Source organism: Microcebus murinus, chromosome 11, assembly GCF_040939455.1.
Source record: "Microcebus murinus isolate Inina chromosome 11, M.murinus_Inina_mat1.0, whole genome shotgun sequence".
Taxonomy (NCBI): domain Eukaryota; kingdom Metazoa; phylum Chordata; class Mammalia; order Primates; family Cheirogaleidae; genus Microcebus; species Microcebus murinus.
Genome location: NC_134114.1, coordinates 30,981,922 through 30,997,368, shown reverse-complemented (window position 1 = coordinate 30,997,368; position 15,447 = coordinate 30,981,922). Strand labels below are relative to the sequence as shown.

The following is a 15,447-nucleotide window of genomic DNA, read 5'->3' as shown; positions in this document are numbered from 1 at the left end:
TGCATCTACTTCACGTCTTCTCAGTCTCTACAAGATAATGTACAAATTGAGAAGCACATGAGGGCTTTCAGGATTTAGTCTTATTTCCCTCTCATTTATTTTAATATCCAGATTCCAGCTCCTTAATAACTAGCTCTTCCCTAAACAGTCTAAGTCTTACCTCCCTGACTTTCCATATGCTCTTTCCCTACCTGAAATGCCTTTCCCCAGTTCCCTCCATCCCCATGCCACTCTTTTCTTTCAATAGAAAACGTCATCTCTTTTTTTTTTTTTTTGAGACAGAGTCTCGCCCTGTTGCCCAGGCTAGAGTGAGTGTCATGGCATCAGCCTAGCTCATAGCAACCTCAAACTCCTGGGCTCAAGCAATCCTGCTGCCTCAGCCTCCTGAGTAGCTGGGACTACAGGCATGTGCCACCATGCACAGCTAATTTTTTCTATATATTTTAGTTGGCCAATTTCTTTCTATTTATAGTAGAGACGGTCTTGCTCTTGCTCAGGCTGGTCTCAAACTCCTGACCTTGAGCGATCCTCCTGCTTCGGCCTCCCAGAGTGCTAGGATTACAGGCTTGAGCTGCCCGCACCAGCTGAAAACGTCATCTCTTAATGCTCTTCCATAAACATATTCAAAATAAGATAAAGTCTTGGTAGACCTCCACAGATAAAGGTTATACCCCCTTCTCATAATGCCCTTTAGAATCATATATGTATTTTTACTGTAGCACTTACCACGTTGCTCTGTTTGCCACCTGAAGGGAGATACTGTGTTCTTTTGTTTTTTAAGTGCCCAGGATCTAGCACACTATCCAATACATAGTTTTTGTTTAATAAACATAAAATATTAGTTACAGTCGGGCATGGTAGCTCACACCTATAGTCCCAGCTTCTCAGGAGGCTGAGGCAGGAGGATCACTGGAGCCCAGGAGTTAGAGGCTGCAGTGTGCTATGGGTGCCACTGCATTCCAGTCTGGGTGACAGATCTTTCTCTCTCTCTCTTTAATTTATTACTTTTTAAAATATTTTTTACTTTAAATACTGGTCAATGTAGACAGATTCTCTCTTAAAAATATATATGTGTATATATATATATACACACACACACACATATATATATATACATGTATGTTACAATGTAACTACAACTAAGCTAAGGAAATATTAGGCTGTGTTAATAGCAGTGAAGTACTCAGAATTTTTAGTTCCAGCCATCATATTTATAGATAGATATTGAGGAAACGTAACATCCACCTGACACTGTGGAGTCTAGCAATGCCATGATGGCCTTAAGAAGAAAAGACTGAGGAGGCAAAGCTCTCTTAGAATGTCTAAAGGGCTAGAAAGGAAGTAGCTGACAACTAAGGGCTCCTCCATGAGACTGGAGGTTCTACACCGTAGTGTTGAGTCATCTTGCTATGTCTTCGTCAGCACTGGGATGTACTGTAACTTATTTGTACTAATAAAAGTGGAAATACTGAAGTTTGCAAACAATTTACTCACCCCTCCTCCCCCCGTTAAAATAGAGTGGAGTCAGGTTACTTATATAATGTCACTCCTGTACACTTATATTTCAATATATTTTGCAGAGATAGGGGTAGAGTTACAAATGATAGGTCAGGAAACTGGGTGTAAGCCACAGTCTTCCTTATCTTTGCTTCCACCCTGCAAGAATGCTGAGCATGTGAATATTATCTGTCCTGGTTGTGAGGGGGGTGTGCTGAAATATAGACTAGACCATGAGCTTCTTCAGGGTAGGAACCTTGACTTTTCATTTTTTTGAAAAAGGAAATTTTCCATAGTGTCAAACAGTTAACAAATGTTTGAAGAAAGAAGAAAGTGAAGGTTTGGAGACAGATTAATGGGAAAATGAAAGGAAGAGAGGGTGGAAGAAAATGTGACAAAAAATTTTAAAAAGGCATGAAGGAAAGAGAAAAAGTGAAGGAATAGAGGAGGCTTATTATGTACTGTTTTAAAAACAGTGAATTGGATTCAGTTTTCAACTCAGCATAAGGAGAGAAAACAAAAACAAAAAAACCAAGCAGTTGAAGCTGCTTAAACAGAGACTACAAGGAAAATGGAAAAGATGACTTCCAATTTTTTTGATCTCTAATTCTAGGTTTTATTTCCTCAACAATGCTTTTAAGGGAATATGGCATTTAATGACCACTTATTAAATATAATTATAATCTACAATATTACAAAGCAGAAACAAACTGATGTTTCTTTTAAAAAAAGTTTAATTTCTTGAGTCTTCAGTTTCATGAAGAGATTGGCAAATGGATTGGCAAAATTTAGCTTCAGTTTACTCCCTTGCAAGATGTTCAGTGGCTTAATTGGCACTGTACCAAGCTGAGGTAACTTGTGATTTTTTCTTGTAGGTTAAAAAAAATAACAGAGCCTTCCTGGGCTAAATTCCAGACATGATACAAATTTAAAGTAACGTAAGATGCTATATTGGAGGTGGCAGGTTAGCAGGAAGTTAAAGTTTTTCTCTTTCCTTAAGAGAATCCAAAGAGCTATTTTTGCTCTGTAGAGATCCAAAAAGCCTGAGATGCAGAAATACACAAGGCAAACAGGTAAAGGTGAAGAAGTCAGACAGCAAAAGTTACAATAACACCTGCCTGCCCCCCAAACATATCAGTAATCAAAGATTTAACTATTTGTTCTTTAAAAAATATGTAGTCCATAATACTGGAGGAATTTGATGATTCAAGGCTAGTTGGGACTGTTCTCTGCTTATTTAGTGTAATTCTAAGCTCAGAGGCAAAATTTTGCTTTCCCTGCAATACTTCCGTTGGAGCAAAATAATACATAATGCTTGTCATTTGATTTCATAAACAGAAAGGAGAAATCAAGAGAGTTAGGTAACTGATTTTCTTTGGGAAGTGAAGCGACTTCTTAAGTCTTTTACTTTTTTATGTTTTCGTGAACGGTACAATTTTTTGCCCATTGACACTGGACCAAAGGCTATGACACTGCCAAACTGAGAGACTATAAACTTATTATTAATATATTTTTTGATTGGAACACTTGGTTTTGCCTACTGTTAGAGGAGTGGAATTGAGTAAAAAACTCAAACATTCTATTACAGATAAGCATACTTTAATTTTATAAATGGCTATCTGTATAGTCATTTATACAGATAATAGACTAAGTCTTACTCATTACACGTACAGTAAATTTGTCTATTGAGTTGGCTGATGCAACTGTAAACCTTGTTTTCAATCCAGTGAAAGTGTATTGATAATCTAAAATATTAACTCCTATACATCAAAAAGGACCCCCTCCCCGAGCACACATCCATTCACACATTCCCAGGCTGCTCCTTGCAACAGATCTTGCTTTGGGGAGGAAATTTCAGGATAGCGTCCAGGAGAAAAGGGCGACTACGCCGCTAGAACCGCCACGGTGCCCGATAGCAACTTACTGCCCTCAAAGTAAAAAAAGAGCGTGTGGAGGGGGGAAGCTGGGAGGAGGGCGAGAAACTCCATCGAAGACGCAAGCGAAGACTCCATGCGGCGTCTATACTAGGTTCCATCCGAGAAGGAAAGATGAGAACCAAGGTTAGAAACAGTGGCAAGGCAGTGTCCCCTGCCATGTTTCAATTCGCGCTGCGCTCCCAAGCAGCTCGGGTCTGCACTGCCCGAGCGCGCTCCCGGCGCCCACCGCCTCGCTCTGCAGCACAAGGCGAGGGGTCTCCTCCCGCCCAGGGCGCTAATGGGGGGGCACCGTGAGCAGAAACCCCCGGGCGAAGCGAGCCGGGCGCCCGCCCTCCTCAGCAGCCCCGGCGGCCTCTCCCGCGCGCACGCAGGTGGGCGGGGGCCGGGCTGGAGGGCGCGGGCGGGGAAGGGAGCACCCCGCCTCTCCCGCGACCCCCGCCCGCCCCGCCGGGGCGGTGTCCGAGCCCGACGGCGGCCGCGGGCCCCGGGCGGGTGGCGCAGGGCGGCGGCTCCGCTCCGCCGCAGCCCGCCCGCGTCCCCACCCCCTCCCCGCCCGCCCCCGGCGCGGCCCTGCCCGCCCCCTCCGCCCCCTCCCGCGGCGCCGTGCGCAGACTCAGTTCCTGGAGGAAGATGGCGACAGCCGAGAAGCAGAAACACGACGGGCGGGTGAAGATCGGTCACTACATCCTGGGCGACACGCTCGGGGTCGGCACCTTTGGCAAAGTGAAGGGTGAGAACCCCCGGAGCGAGGCCTGGCCCCAGCGGGAGAGCCGGGCGACTTCCGCTTCTCGCACCTCTCCATCCCCCCCTGCCCGCGGCGTTCCTCCTCTCCCGGCCCGCCGGCCCCGTCCTGGCTCCTGCGGGAGCGGAGCCCGAGGCCGCCGCGGGACTGCGGCGCGGCCCGCCCGGGCCGCCTCGGGGTGGGGTGGGGACCGGTCGCCATGGCGACGGCGCGGTGACCGGAGGGGCTCGGTCGGTGTGAGGGGCGGGGATGCGGAGGTGCAAACTTTCGCAGGTGGGAGAGTCGGGAGCCGAGCGGTGCGCGCGGGATGCCGAGTGGGGTGCCGGTCTCGGGCGGGAGCCGGGAGGTGGCCCTGCGTGCGCCCGGCTGTGCCCCTGGCTCAGGGCCAGCCCATCGCTTCCTCGGCGGTTCGCAGCGCTGTCCGTATTTCCGTCCTCTTTAGGAGGCTGTCGACCTACCTGCCCCTGGTGTTTCCCAGGCGTGAGATGTGTTCCCCCCAAAGTAAGCTTGCTTTGGGGGTAGCCTACAGAATGAAAAAAAACGCCATCTCGTTGGAAAGGATCACCGAATTTCTTCCCAGCAGTTGATGAATTTAGACTGGTTCTACGTTTGTGATGCATAGCGTACGCTCTGAGTGAGACTCTGTGCCTTTAGTCTTTCTGAATTATTAAGAGTTTTGCAGTCTCTGTATGCCAAACCTCAGTGCAGATGTCACCTCCAAATAGCATTTTAGTTTATTAATGAAGTTCATTTCCATTTATTTTCAAAGGATATTTATGTTTTTAATAAACGATTTAATGCACATCATTTGAACTTTTTTTTTTTTTTTTTAAAAAAAAACAACAAAGTGTAGAATCCCTTACCCTATGTTCCAAAGCACTATTCTGGAAATAATAAACCTGCTGTACAGTCCACCAATTCTGCCACAGAAGGTTTAATTGCAAATTTTGTGAGATGTAAACTTTTTTATTTAAAATATTTGACTTTGTTATTGGGGATGTAGAGGAAGGAAGTTTGGAACTGATAAAAATAATTCATGCATTGGCTTTGGATAAATGATAGACTATGGCTTACATATATTAAGTTCCTGGTAAATATTTGACTTGAAAGAAAGAAAGTTTGTGAAAGTCTGTACAGTGAATTAACTGAGCCTTGCTGTTCCAGAGCTAAATAAACATTTTCTGATTTTATCTAGGGTTGGAAGAGGAGAACCCTTCCTTCTCTTGCCCTTTGTGAGTCATAGAACTGGAAAATTGCTGTATAGCCCACAGGGAAGCAACTGCCTAAATCTTCTTGTGAAAATCAGCAAGGCCAACAATGTAAGGAAGTAAGAAACACATGCCAGAATAGGGCAATAACAGCTACTAGGGCGGGCCCATAATAGGCCAGTAAAATGTTTCTGTGCCCCTTAAAGGTTTTTATTTTTGGCTTTGTTATTTCTTGTTAGCAATTTCAGACTGCTTTTTAGTTTGCAAGTATTTGTAAAAAAAAATGCTCATTAATGCCCCCATCCCTTCCTAGAGTTCTTACTGCTTGGATTATGATATTCATTATTCCCCTAATATAGACCTGAGTGAAGTCAGGTCTATTTGCTGAGTGGTTTTTGGCATAGCAGATAGGAAAGCAAGAAAGAATTTTTCATCTGCTGGATTTGATCTGTGATATGGCTGTGACATGAATCTCTCCAGTGACTTAGCTGTTTCTTAACCTTCACTTCTTCACCCCTCCCCCTGCTTCTCTTGAAGGACCATACTCTGTAAAGTCAACAATCTCAAATATAGAAAGGCCAATATTAGGGGATCACAGGTTTCATGGATATGGTTATGTTTGTTCATAAACACATTTGCCAATGTTGGTGGTTAAAATCTTTAACCAGTTCATTTTTTAAAGTTGTTTAACAAGGCCGGGCGCTGTGGCTCACGCCTGTAATCCTAGCTCTTGGGAGGCCGAGGCGGGCGGATTGCTCAAGGTCAGGAGTTCAAAACCAGCCTGAGCAAGAGCGAGACCCCGTCTCTACTATAAATAGAAAGAAATTAATTGGCCAACTGATATATATATAAAAAATTAGCTGGGCATGGTGGCACATGCCTGTAGTCCCAGCTACTCGGGAGGCTGAGGCAGAAGGATCACTCAAGCCCAGGAGTTTGAGGTTGCTGTGAGCTAGGCTGACGCCACGGCACTCACTCTAGCCTGGACAACAAAGTAAGACTCTGTCTCAAAAAAAAAAAAAAAAAAAAAGTTGTTTAACAGTTGGGATGCTTTTTGCCACAAGTAATAGAAAATCTAACTCAACTTAGCCAAGAACATATCTATGGTTCTCTCTCCAAAGCCAGGAGGCCCAGCATACCTCTCATGAGTTTCACTGGCTCATCTAGTCCCTCTGGGTAGGGATGCCATGTGTCATTTGGTTTAGGCTTTTATGTTCCTAATCAGGCAGAAGCAACAATCATAGTTCATTGTAGTCCTGAACACCTGGGCTCAAGCAATCCTTCTATGTCAGTCTCCCTAGTAGCTGGGACTACAGGCGTGTGCCACCACACCCAGCTAATTTTTCTTATTTTTTTGTAGAAAAGAAGTCTTGCTATGTCACCAAGGCTGGTGTTGAACTCCTGGCCCAAAGTGATCCTCCTACCTGAGCCTCCCAAAGTGCTGGGATTCAGGTGTGAGGCACTGCACCCAGTCTATAGGGCAGTAATTGGATAGTAAGAGGCGACAGGATAGACACCTACACAGAAATGGGTATTATTAGGGTAGAGAAAGGGGGACATGGATGCTCAGTGAATAGGCAAAAATAGCTACTATAGTGGTGATGTTGGTAACTAACACCAACAATCTTAATTTCACAAGAATTCTTATAAATAATAGGATTAGTCATATATTTTAATTGAGACAATTTGGAATAGAGCTTTTAAAATTAGTTATATACATTGGATAGAAATTGTATGCAAACATTAAGGAAGATTATGATACTGATATTCAGAAAAATTTCCAGTATGATATTCCATGCATACAGGAAATTTAATTTTTAGGGGGCAAGGACTATAAATTAATAGTGATTGCTTCATATTACAGGCTAAAAAAAATTCCTTTAATTATTTAATGGTAACATTTTGAGGGAAAAGTTTAAACAGAAAACTAGGATTAGTTTGAGATTATGCTTGAATTATCTTTATTATTTCCAAGGTATCTTTTTCTTTTTCATTCTGTGTGTCAAGATTTTTGTTGTTGTTAAAGAGATGGGATCTTGCTCTGTCACCCAGGTTTGAGGGCAGTGGTATGATCATAGCTTACTGCAGCCTTGAACTTCTAGACTTAAGCCATTCTCCTACCTCAGCCTCTTGAGTAGCTAGGATTACATGAGTGAGCAAAGGCACGTGGCTTGGTTGTAAAGATGTTAGTGTCCATGCCTTTGTGAGGCTTCCCTAATCTCTTTAAAAGCATGGATGAACAAAGTCATGTTATTACAGTAAATTAAAAGGCAGTTTTTGTTAGTTTTCCTAGAGAAGGTGGTCTTTGTAGTGGGATGGCTGTGTCTTCAAATCAGTTGTGTACATATAACCTATGTATTGAGTTAGTGAGTATTTCTATGTAAAACTGTAATTTCAGGTAAATAGGTGACAGTTCTCTTTGTGAATGAATCACAGTAGGCATTATTTTAAAAAATCTAAATACGAATTAGAGCTACATAATATCAGCATGAGTGAATCTCAAGAATGTAAGGTTAAGCATCAAAAGCAAGTTGTGCAATACTTACAATTTAATGTTATTTATAAAAATTTTAAAAACTTGCAAAATGACTCATACATTGTTGGTGGGGGTAAAAATTGGTATCACCTCCATAGATTATGTCAGTATTTATAAAAATTAACCCAGCAGTTCAACTTCTAGGAATTTAGTCTGTAAATGTACTAGTGTGTGTCAAATAATGTGTTACTCATCACCATATTATTATAAATACATAAGATTGGAAGTAACTTTTCTAATAGTATAATAGTTAAATTATAGCTTATATACATAGTGAAATACCTTGCAAACATGAAGGAAAAAAAGGGAGGAACTTTATATAATTTAGAGAACAATTTCCAAGGTATATTTTTAAGAGGAAAAAGTAGAACAGTGTGTATACCATGTTTCCCCGAAAATAAGACAGGATCTTATATTTATTTTTCCTCAAGAAGACACCCTAGGGCTTATTTTCAGGGGATGTGTTATATTTTTTAAGTACAGTATAACAATCTACATTTATTCAAATATAGTTAAGTCATCTTCTGGAACATCATCATAACTCTCCAAACCTCGAATTCCATCCTGAATTTCTTGTGACTCTATTTCCTTTAGAACCATTGGCCCCAATCTTTCATGTCCAGCAATAGAGCTCTCATGGGGCAGATGAGAAGGGCTGCTGGTCTTCTTTACCACTCTGCGACAAAATGCATGGGTTGTGCAAATATACTGCGTAGCCATGTCCATCACTAGGTCTTATTTTTGGGGTAGGGCTTATATTGTGCAAATGCTTAGAAATCCTGCTAGGGCTTATTTTATGGGTAGGTCTTATTTTCGGGGAAACATGGTAGTGTGTATGCCTTACATTTATGTATAAAAGATGGGGGCAAATATGTATCTAAGTGTGACTGCTTATGTATGTATAGTGTGTCTCTTTAAATATTCAGGAAAAACTGTTACATTCCTTACTCAGGGAGGGGAAACTAGGTAGCAGGAAAATGTTGCACTGTATATGCATTTGTACTGTGGAATTGTGTGTGTGGTGCAGGTATTATGTATTCAAAATATATAAAATTTAAAAATCATCATAAGACAGTGTTACTATTATTGTTTATGGATTCATACATATGTAGTAAAAAATAAACATGTGGGAAAGACATACACCCAGTTCAGGATAATGATTACCTCTAAGGAGATATGAAGGAGAAATTAATCTGGAAGGAGTTTACAGGGCTGTAGTTGTATTTGTAATGTTTTGCTGCTTAAGCTGGTGGTAGTGCATGGGTATTTGTTATGCTTTTTGGTATGCCTGAAATATTTTGTTAGCATTCTTAAATTTCTAGTATAGCTTTTAAAGCTCATCTGTCTCCAGGATTAAGCTATTTCCCTGGCACTGTGAATAGTGAATTAAAAAAAATTTGTTTATTTATTATTTTTGTTTTTAAATATTATTTCCTAATTTTTTTCTGGTAGTGAAATTTTTATTCTTTTAAAGTGGGAATGAAATTGTTAGGTGGTTAGAATATCTTAAGTAGTTATTTCTATCTTTGTGGCATCTCTATCCTGTTAAAATCCTCTTTCTCAAAGTATGATTTTGTTTCACTTCAGGATTATATATCTGATTAGAAGAACATTTGTTACAATGTTCTACAGTTAGAGTTCCCTTTAGAGAGCAATAACATGGTTGTTAGCTAATATTTAGTTGATTAATCTGCTGTTCTTGTGAAGGAAGACATTGTGAATGTTGGTAACCTTCGCTGTGACATGTAAATCTTCCATGGCCAAAATATCTGTCTTCCATTTCATTTAAAAGCAATACATTAGCACTGTTGTAAAACTGACACTCTGAAGAGTAAAGTTTGAGCTTTGAAAAAGCAGGACGAAGGGGGGGATTCCTTAGTCATGCACATTCTTTTTTTTTTTTTTTAATTTTTTTTAATTTTGGCATATTATGGGGGTACAGATTTTAAGGTTTCAATAAATGCCCATTTCCCCCCCCTTTTTTTTTAATTTTTTTTAATTTTGGCATAAGTCATGCACATTCTTGACAAAGTCCATTTATTACATTCATTGACTGTGGAGCAGCATTTAGTTTGGCTGCAACTGAGTTTACTCACTGGAAAATCTTTAGCCCAGTTTTGAGAAAACAGTTGAGGTTCTGAGATTGTGCTAAGTTGTTTTTTCCCTTCTACTTCACAAGGATGGTGGGCTACAGTGAATAGGTCAAAACACTTAGAGTCAGAAAACCTGTCCCAACTTGATCACAATACCTTTACTTTGGCAATTGACAGATTTTCTCACAGCCTCTATTTCTTTATCTGTAAAAGAAGATGATACCTACATCATAGGTTTATTGAGAGGCTCGAATGTGATAATGTGGGTCTTTTATAAGCTATAAGCTATATATACATATATATAAAATATATATATGAATATATATATAAAATATATATATTTTTTATTTTTTTATTTTTTTTTTTTTTGAGACAGAGTCTCACTTTGTTGCCCAGGCTAGAGTGAGTGCCGTGGCGTCAGCCTGGCTCACAGCAACCTCAATCTCCGGGGCTCAGCGATCCTACTGCCTCAGCCTCCCGAGTAGCTGGGACTACAGGCATGCGCCACCATGCCCGGCTAATTTTTTGTATATATATTTTTAGTTGGTCAATTAATTTATTTCTATTTTTGGTAGAGACGGGGTCTCACTCAGGCTGGTTTCGAACTCCTGACCTTGAGCAATCCGCCCGCCTCGGCCTCCCAAAGTGCTAGGATTACAGGCGTGAGCCACCGCGCCCGGCCTTTATTTTTTTATTTATTATTTATTTATTTATTTTTGAGACAGGGTCTTACTCTGTTCCCTGGTGTTGCCTGGGCTACAGTGCAGTGGCGTCATCATAGCTCACTGCAAACCTCAAATTCCTGGGCTCAAGTGATCCTGCTGCCTCAGCCTCCCGAGCAGCTGGGACTGTCTGCCACCACAGCTGGCTAATTTTTCTATTTTTTGTAGAGACAGGGTCTTGCTGTTACTCAGGCATGTCTCAAACTCCTGAGCTTAAGCAATCCTCCCCCCTTGGCCTCCCAGAATGCAGGGATTACAGGTGTGAGCTACTGCACCCAGCCAAGATAGTATATTTTAAAAAGTATTAATATTACGCTGCTGAAACTTCAATATTGAAGTAATGTTGGTAATTGGGTTCAAGGAAGATATTTCTGTTCCTATAAGCAAGGAAAATGTAACAGATTATAGTATGATGGCCTTAAATTACCAAGATTTTGTCGAGATGAAAAAGAAGGGAAGAATGGGTAAGGTAGAGGGGATATTGCCCACCCTGAAAGAGAAAATATTTTAGAGTTGTCATTGTTGGGACATTATTTCAAAATCTTAGAAGCAAAATCTTGTATCAAACTAAGATTGAGAAATACGAAGTTGAAGTGTAAGAGATTTCTTTACTATAGGACTTTACAGAGTCGTTACTGTGTTACTAAGCATGTGTGAGTCTTCAGACTCGCTACATCCTCTCCCAGACTTACTTGATTATGAAATCTTTTTCTGTGGAGAGTCTTCAATCCTAGTGTTTTGTAGAGCATATTTTAGAAGACTTCTTCTAATAATTTTCATTTTATGATTTTTTAGCACATAGAAAATTAGAATCCTGAAATTAAAGTATTGCAAAGGGAGCTGTAACAGTTGATTCCTGAGAGGCTGTGAAGGATGGGACACAACTTAAAAAACCAGAAAACCACAGGAACTGGAACATAATAGGGCCAGAAGCAAGAAGTCCTATCCAGTTAAATAACTCCCACTGGTATCATTATGTGAGGGCACAGGGGAGTAATTGATGCTTATATAAGTTGAACATTTGCTGGGTTCCCAGTCATTATGTACAGTGTGTTCCATCTGAGAAATCTTGGGCATGTGTAGTACAGTTAGAAAACCTGTTTCCAAAAAAGATTACTTTTGTTAACTTGTTAAATATAGTGAATATCATATTTTAGAAAATTCACTTTTTAAAAAAATTATTTTATTTATTTAATTTTTTGAGTCAGGTCTCATCCTGTCACCCCAGCTATAGTGCAGTGGAGTCATAGCTCACTGTGAACTCAAACTCCTGGGCTGGAGAGATCCTGCCTTGAGCCTCTTGTGTAGCAGGGACTACATGCCACCAAGCTTGGCTAATTTTTTTTTTTTTTGTAGAAACGGGGTCTTGCTCTTGCTCAGGCTGGTCTCAAACTACTGACCTTAAGCGATCTTTGAATCTCAGCCTCCCAAAGTGCTAGCATTGCAGGCATGAGCCACGGCACCCAGCCAGTAGTTTTATTTTTAATTGACAAATGATTCTATTTATTTATGGGTACAGTATGATGTTTCAATATATGTACACATTGTGGGCCAATCAAATCAGGCTAATTAGCATATCCATCACCTCCAATAATTATCATTGTTTTGTGGTGAGAACATTTAAAATCTTTTAGCTAGTTTGAAATCTACAATACATTAACTATAGTCCTGCTATATAGCTATAACTTTGTATCTGTTGACCACTATCTCCCCTTTCCTTGTCCAGCCCCATACCCCCCAGCCATTGATAACCATCATTTTACTCTCTACTTCTATGAGTTCAACATTTTTAGGTTCTAAATATAAATGAGATAATACTATATTGGTCTCTCTGTGTCTGGCTTATTTCACTTAACATAATATCCTCAAGGTTCATCCATATCGTTGCCAATGACAGAACTTCTGTTTTTTTTGTGTGTTTGTTTGTTTGTTTTGTTTTTAAGGCTGAGTAGTATTCTGTTATGTGTATATATACCACATCTTTTAAATTCATTCATCCATTGATGGACAGTTAGGTTGTTTACACTTCTTGGTTATTGTGAATAATGCTGCAATGCACATGGAAGTGCAGACATCTCTTTGACATACTGATTTCAGTTCCTTTGAGTTTGTATCCAGTAATGGGATTGCTGGATCAAGTGGCTATTCTATTTTTATTAATAGTTTTTTAAGGAACCACTATACTTTTTTTGAAAATGGCTATATTAATTTATAATTTCACCAGCAGTTTATAAGGATTACCTTTTCTCCACATTCTTGCCAACACTTTTTATCTTTCCTTTTTTTTCTTTAACTATTTAAAATTAATTTAATTAATTTATTTATTTTTGCTAATTTCTTTCTTTCTTTTTATTTAATTTTTTATTTTTATTTTTAGTAGAGATAGGGTCTCGCTGTTGCTCAGGCTGGTCTCGAACTCCTGACCTTGAGTGATCCTCCCGCCTCAGCTTCCCAGTGTGCTAGGATTACAGGCATGAGCAACACTTGTTATCTTTCATCTTTTTTTTTTTTTAAGAGACAGGGTCTCCTTGTGTCACTCCAGCTGGAATGCAGTGGTACTCAGGTATCAAGAAACTCAAAAAGAAGGTACTTCCTGAATTGGGATATAACAGTCAGGTTGGCTGCTCTTAATCACTTCTATTTGGTATTGGAGATTGGAGAAAGCCTTATTAGAAATTAGAATGTGCTTGATTCCTACACCTGATTTCACCTGTGATTATAGGTTTTTCTTCCTTCTTTCTCTTACAGTCCTGTACCTTTTCCTCCATACCCCTATCCTCCTAATATAGTTATATCATACTTAAAAAAAAAATCCATTTGGTATTTTCATAAGTATGACTGTGTAAATACTATTTGTTAAGCCAATATCTATGACTGTATTGTGTTTCTTATAGAACATTTAATTTTTCCTGGAGTTAATAAATAATCTCATTTTTTTCATTTGCTTAGTTTTCTTTTAACCCATGGCTAAATCTCCCACATCTTCGAGTGCCTTTGTAAAATCTCTCTCAATATGGTATTCTATACTTTCAAACCTGTGAGTTAATTTATCTAATTTATCTATTCTTCCTTCCCCTTCCCCACCCCAAATAACTATCTTGGATCCTTTGTCACATTCTTGTCTGGATTTGTTGTCTTCTAGGCCTTCTATACATTTATTTTTGTGACTCTGTTTCATCAAAATTCTGGGGATTCTCTTAGTTTTTTTCATATATTAAATCCCTTCTTTACTCGTTTCCATGCATCATCCTAGGATTTCTTCCTGATTTTGATGGAATATATATTCTCTAGTAAGTTCCTGAGATTAAATTTTTAGAGATTTTGCCTCTAAAATTATCAGTGTCTAAATTCTACCAGTGCCAATCATAATTCCGAAAGATACAATCTCTAATTCCAAAAGACACAATCCTAAACACAATTTTGGGATTTCATAAATGCTGAAATCCCAAATGACCAAAATCTCTAAATTCTAAAAATCTCTAATGTCTAAAATCCCCAAAATCACAATCCTGAAAGGCAAAATTCTGGGGAAAGGATTTTTGGTTGCATGCAGGATAGCTGCATCTTGTTTGGTGGAACCATTACCTTTTTATTGTATTCATTTGAAAATTAAGTATGGTTTAAGGCAGGGGTCCTCAAACTTTTTAAACAGGGGGCCAGTTCACTGTCCCTCAGACCACTGGAGGGCTGAACTATCATTTAAAAAGAACTATGAACAAATTCCTATGCACACTGCACGTATCTTATTTTGAAGTAAAAAAACAAATGGGCAAAGACACCCACATGTGGCCCGCGGGCCGTAGTTTGAGGATGCCTGGTTTAAGGAGATGATTGTGGGTGCCAAATTGACAGGGGGTGGACTTGTGGATTTAATTTTAGGGGTCAACTTGACTGGATTAAGGAATAACTAGAAACCTGGCAAGGCATTATTTTGGGTTTGTCCGTGAAGGAGTTTCCAGAGGAGATTAGTGCGTGAGTCTGAGAGGACTACGTGGGGAAGATCTGCTCTCGTTGCTGGCCGCCATCCAATCTGCCGGGTGCCAGGAGAGAACAAATACAGACTACAAATTGGGTTCTCTCTCAGAGCTGGGACAGACTTTTCTTTTTTTGCCTTGGACATCAGAACTCGAGGCTTGCCAGCCTTTAGACTCCAGGACTTACACTAACGGCCCCCAGACTCCTGAGGCTTTTGGCCTCAGATTAAAAGCTGGTTCGGCTGTCTTGGTTCTGAGGCCTTTGGACTGAGCCATAATCCTGGCAGCCCATGGTCTCCAGTTTGCAGACAGTCTGTCTTGGAACTTTTGAGCCACCATAATTACATGAGCCAATTCCCCTAATAAATCTCTCATATAGCTATATACATATCCTATTGGTTCTGTCTCTCTGGAGAACTCTGACTTATACAGATTTGGTATTGGGGAAGCCAAATAGTACTCCTTACTATATTCCTTACAACACAATGGAGGACATCTGTGAAATCGTTCCTTCTAAAAGGCTGTGAGGTTGGGCGCGGGGGCTCACGCCTGTAATCCTAGCACTCTGGGAGGCTGAGGTGGGTGGATTGCTCTAGGTCAGGAGTTCAAAACCAGCCTGAGCAAGAGCGAGACCCTGTCTCTACTATAAATAGAAAGAAATTAATTGGCCAACTAATATATATAGAAAAAAATTAGCCGGGCATGGTGGCGCATGCTGTAGTCCCAGGTACTCAGTAG

The 15,447-nt window shown here is 40.3% G+C and overlaps 1 protein-coding gene across 3 annotated transcripts in view; it reads left to right on the top strand.

Moving 5' to 3' along the window:
- The first annotated feature begins 4,037 nt into the window (after window positions 1-4,037).
- PRKAA1 (protein kinase AMP-activated catalytic subunit alpha 1) overlaps window positions 4,038-15,447 on the top strand; it is a 30,094-nt gene continuing 18,684 nt past the window's right edge. For 2 of the 3 annotated variants that reach the window (XM_076007990.1, XM_012777785.2), the window contains exons 1-2: window positions 4,047-4,164; window positions 5,372-5,495. Coding sequence is in view for 1 of the 3 variants with exons in the window: in XM_012777786.3 (XP_012633240.1) it covers window positions 4,065-4,164 (100 nt within the window). In the remaining 2 variants the exon portion in view is untranslated. Of the gene's footprint in view, window positions 4,165-5,371; window positions 5,496-15,447 lie in introns of all 3 variants that reach the window. The other variant, XM_012777786.3, reaches the window with a different exon arrangement.